This window comes from Aplysia californica, unplaced genomic scaffold, assembly GCF_000002075.1.
Source record: "Aplysia californica isolate F4 #8 unplaced genomic scaffold, AplCal3.0 scaffold00843, whole genome shotgun sequence".
Lineage (NCBI taxonomy): Eukaryota > Metazoa > Mollusca > Gastropoda > Aplysiida > Aplysiidae > Aplysia > Aplysia californica.
The window spans coordinates 296,973-302,243 of NW_004798113.1; the positions used below are offsets into that span (position 1 = coordinate 296,973).

Here is a 5,271-nt window from a genome sequence, read left to right on the forward strand (position 1 = left end):
CAAAGACAGACACATACACATACACACACACAAACACACACATACATACAAGCACACATATGCCACACACACACACACACACACTCACACACACACACACACACACACACACACAAACACACACACAAACACACACATACAAACACTCATACAAACACTCATACAAACAAACACACACACAGACACATACACACCAACGTAGGTTGCAATCACAGAACCATTTAGTTGTTTAGTCAGAAAAAATGCTAGCAAACTGACACAAAATCAGTCGCTATACGTGCTTAGAAAAAGAGAGGCAGAAAGATAGATGAAACAGAAAAATAGTAGTACAGTAGAAGCAAAGATCGTGTATAACAAGATAGTCCATTCCTCTTTTTTTGAGCCATTTAAAAAAGTCTCCTCAAAATTCGGTGGCGCCCTCTTCGAAAAAGTGGGGACTTTGCGAACAGAGTTACCCTACTTGTGTGAAAAACAATAAAAGCGAAACTAATAAACTGTGCTATTCTTCTTCTTCTTCTTCTGGAGAAAAGAAAGAGAGCTTCAAAACAAAGACTGTAGCGCCATCTGAAGCAATGCGCGGACTTCCGCGGACACTTTTTTGGCCGAGTGAACTATCTTGTTATGAACGATCTTTGGTAGAAGTTACCACATTCACTCTATTACCACCCACACATAGAGTTGGTGCTTATCTTTCATGTAAGAATATACCATTAGAAAAAATACGCCTTAGCATCAGCATTTGAGAACAGCTAATTACACAGAGCTTCTGAATCAGAAATCTCATGAAAAACGAGTTAGAAAAATCTCAGGTGACTTCATGAGAATCTGGTCTTGCTTACCCAGGACAAATGTATAGGAACATTTCCGTAAATTCACAGAAACCCTGATGAATGTGAGAACACTCAAGCTGATCAACAAAAAAATACAAAAACAATTTATAAAAAAATCACACATCTGCTATTAACCTTTTTACAGACAGGCACCGATGTAGAAAATGATCAAGCATAATTCTGTCCCCGTGGTTTTATGCACCCCGCATAATTTAGCAAAATTTGATCATTTTTTTGCATAACTTCTTATTATTTTCCTTTATCCTTCTTTGTTAAAATTAACAAAATCGCATAATTTCATATTTTTGGGCTCAGTTTGCATAATTCCAGAATTTTTCTTGCATAAAACGACGAGGACAGATAATTAATTGTAAAGGTGTGTAAGTTTCCAACCGAAAATAATGATTCAGTACTTGACGAAACCTGGACCACTCTCAAGACAATAATGTAATATTACGAGTGTGATTCATAACATGCAGCAAAACAAGCGTGATCTGGCAACAAATTATTTTAAAACGTGAAAATTTTTGTCTTGAAAGCCTGCGGTATCAATAGACAGTACATAGAAACAGTCGAAACCAATCACATAATAATATTAGTATATTATATTAATAAGTGGCCTTATTTTCCCAGTCGAACTTGAAAAAAAAGTTTCGTCTTTAATAAACTATTCAAATCAAAGTAAGTCTGTGGCGTCGGTGGCCTTGTGGTTTGGCTACCGGACTCGTAATCGTGAGGTTGCGGGGTCGGGGGTTCGAACCGCGGGCCCGACGTTGTGTCCTTGGGAAAGGCACTTTACACGAATTTTCCTCACTTCACCCAGGTGGAAATGGGTACCCGGCCAGAGACAGCGAAAGATCTTGTCAGTATGTTATTAGTGTTTTAAGGCCTATAAATGACCGCTTGCACTGTATGCTTCACAGGAAGTTGAGCTTGTTTCAGAATGCTCTCAGGTCTGCTGGGGTAATAGTATAGATTGTGAAGCGCATAGAGCCTGCTGTTGAGCGGGGATTTGCGCTGCACAAATGCTATCTATTATTTTTTTTTCAATGTAAGTCCTAAAAGAATTCTTGCACCAGCTGCCTGTTGAAGATTTTGCTTTTATAGAAAAACCTAAAAAAGAAAGTGAAAGCATTCTATATCTTTCATGGAGCTCTTTATGTTTTTGGTCTTCACCAGGGAAGTGCAGCTAAAGGGCAATTAATAGAAAAACCAAAGAAAACATTAAGGCAAGAATGTTTTACAATTTCTGTTGCGGGACATTGAGAGACCAACAGGCTGTCGTATTTTTAAATACTTTTACTTTGACCGTCATTGTATGAACTTCTGGTAGCATAATTTTTTTTGGGAAATTAAGTTTCCAGCCACTCTTTCATAAACTTTTTGCAAAGACTACATTAATTAATAATCATACTTTAATTTAAGCAACGTTTTAGCACTCCTGCAGCCCTGTACATACCGCCAAAAGAAATCAACAGCTGGGTGGTCACCCCATTACAGAAACAAAAACAACCCCCCGTTACCCCCCCCCCCAAAAAAAAAAAACCCACACAAAAACAACAACAACAAAACAAAAACCCCCAAAACAAAACAAAACAAACAAAGCAAAAACAAATATAAACAACAACGACCACAAAAAACAAAGTAATTAAAAAACATTCTGTGACATCCTTTGACGACATCTTGTAGCTTGTGCAGTACAAGAAAACTGTCACTGCGTGTGAAAGTAATCTGCTATATAACTGCCTTTAAAAAAATCTTTTTGGACAGGAAAACGAGAACAGCACTGATGATTGTAATTGTAACAAAAGCTGTTTTTACACTCCCATCAACACAGATAGGATCATGCTATAGGCGGCGGGCTGCTTCCATCCTGCCAGTCAGCGGGACATCCCGGGTCGAGGGGAATACAACATCATCCCAGCTGACTGACATAGATATGGTTGCTTTTAAGGACAAGCGGGCTAACCCAGAATTCGGGGGTTTCCCGAAATCTTGACCTACTCCAAAAGTGAGCATTGCCTTGCCCACAGAAGTTTGGTTTCAATGGTGTGTATACACATGTACTTGTTTAGTTAAAGAGAAAACTCTTCTTGTCTTTTAAAGAAACTGAACTAGGGTTCAAAAACTTTACCTTCGATTTTCTAAAAACAGTATTTTTCGAGATAGCCCCCTTGTGCTTAAAAGCGACCATATTTGTGAAGTGTGCTGACAAAATGAGTTACTTCTCGGATTCAAGCTTTATGGAAATAGAAACATCAAGCTTATTAGTGAAGTTTTGCAATTTATAAGTATGAAATAATAAGAGGCATGTTATACTAAAAAAAATAGAGCATCAATAGAAGATCTACTAATTTGACCTCGCTGTTGATTTTTTGCCAATATCTCCATTTGTGGATTGCGAGAAGTAACTAATTTTGTCAGCACGCCACAAATATTATTCTATCAAACAATTTCCCCACTCGAGAATCGAATGCGTCTCTTCTGTGTGTGACGGCAAAGGGATTGGCTATTATTGCTTGACCGTTATGACTTCACAGACGCTCAAACTAAACTTGAGGAGTCCACTGAAAAAAAATCCGGGCATACTCACGAACTGTAAATTGTGAGGGCGTCAATTTTAAAAGCTTGTGGATTCATAGCTTTATATATTTTTTTGGTTGGGGATTTGTTTTATATGTTTGGTGGATGGGAAATCTAACAACAATAATCAACCAACGGCTGAACAGAAATACAGTAGTTATGAGTCAACACCTTTTCAAAATTTATACCCTCCGGACTTTCAGTTTATGACCACGCCAGTTTTTTTACATTGGACTCCTCACTTGCTGTCTGGCTCAGATGTCAGTGTAGTCCAAATGCGTGGAGTTATACTGCAGAGGTCCATCCGGGTACCCGGAATCCCGCGACAGAATCTCGTCCGCGAATCTGGTCACCCCTTCCTGCACTTCCTCGTTCAACCCCGGGATAGAAGTGGTTCCCGTCGTGTAGGACGCCGAGGGGGACCGGTAGTGACCGTTGCCCACCGCCGGCTTGCCCATCACCTCGGTCTCGTCGCCTTCCTCCGCGTCGAAAGCCGAGTTGTCGTAAGCCTTCATGAGCTGGTCGAGTTTGGTGTTGTGGTTGGCGTTGTGGATCTTACTGGGAGTGGGTTGCGGGGAGTCTGAGATCTGCAGAACCATTTCTTGTTCCTCGTCTGGTGGCAGGGGCTCTCCGCTCTTCTCAGTGTCCTGCACGGCATTGACGTCGAGGGAATTTTGACTGGGAGAAGCGAAAAGAGAGAAACGAAATGTTTGTCTAAGGAGGTGAAAAGAGAGAAACGAAATGTTTGTCTAGGGAAGCGAAAAGAGAGAAACGAAATGTTTGTCAAGGGAGGTGAAAAGAGAGAAACGAAATGTTTGAATAGGGAATTTTGCCACGAGTTTTGATTGGGAGAGGTTAAAAAAGAGAAAAGAAATGTTTTTCAATGGAGTTTTGACTGTGGAGAGGCGAAAAGAGAGGAAAGAAATTATGTTTACAGTTTTGATTTGAGTAAGTCTTCTGAAGTCTTAGTTTACTAAAAGTTTTACGGCACTGCAAAACAAATAGGAAATAATGTAATATAAGTGCTGAAGATTAGATGTGTTATTAGAGAGTAATATACGAATAAAAGAAGGCGGAGAGATAAGAATGATATATGTTTGATAGGAAAGGAGCAAACCGCACGAGGGCACGTACTGATCAGCCACAAGAAATGTTTGCAAGTTCATGTGGGGAGAAAACAACAAGAAACTGAAGCAGTATGAAATAAAAATAAAAGAATAGAACGGGCCAGGCATAGGCAAACTGCGGTCCTCTGGCCACACCCAGGAGTTTCAGGGCGACTGTGAGGCCACCCAGTAATTAACCCTATCCGTACGCCCTGGGGTCATTTTGTACCCCGGGGTTGTATTGTATAATTTTGACAGACTGCTATGCAAAGCGTACAGATCGGATTAACGAGTAAATTCCTCTTTGGAAGTAGTGGAATAGAGTTCCCCACGTCGTATGGATACGATAGTACACACGGTGTACGGATAGGGTTAATAAATACTGAACGTAGCTTGCGATGAAATAATAATCCATCCAATAAAGTACCTTTGAGTGACATTAATATCGTGCTACAGAATCAGATTTAGCCTTTAAAAAAAAAGAGCTTGGGTATTTCAACCAATTTTAACCAACGTTCTCCTGCGTTGGCCCATGAGATAATCAGACTCTCTTAATATCTTGGTGCGTCAAGGTTGGAGAAGGTCACCAGCATAGAGTTATCTCCTTTTTAAACTGGTGCTTAGAAGTGTAGTTTTATGGTCGCCAGGGAAGGCAGGCCTGGCATTTGCTGCTTTCCGCCTTATGTACGTGATGATTTAGGGAGAGAGAGAGAGAGAGAGAGAGAGAGAGAGAGAGAGAGAGAGAGAGAGAG

At 40.3% G+C, this 5,271-nt stretch overlaps 1 protein-coding gene across 1 annotated transcript; it reads right to left on the reverse strand.

The window, feature by feature from the left end:
• Positions 1–3,205: 3,205 nt before the first annotated feature.
• LOC106013382 lies at positions 3,206–4,093 on the reverse strand (the record flags this gene model as incomplete). The annotated part of the gene is given in 1 exon segment (XM_013088952.2): positions 3,206–4,093. A coding segment is annotated over 1 exon segment (345 nt). The 3' UTR covers positions 3,206–3,667.
• Between the last annotated feature and the right edge of the window lie 1,178 nt (positions 4,094–5,271).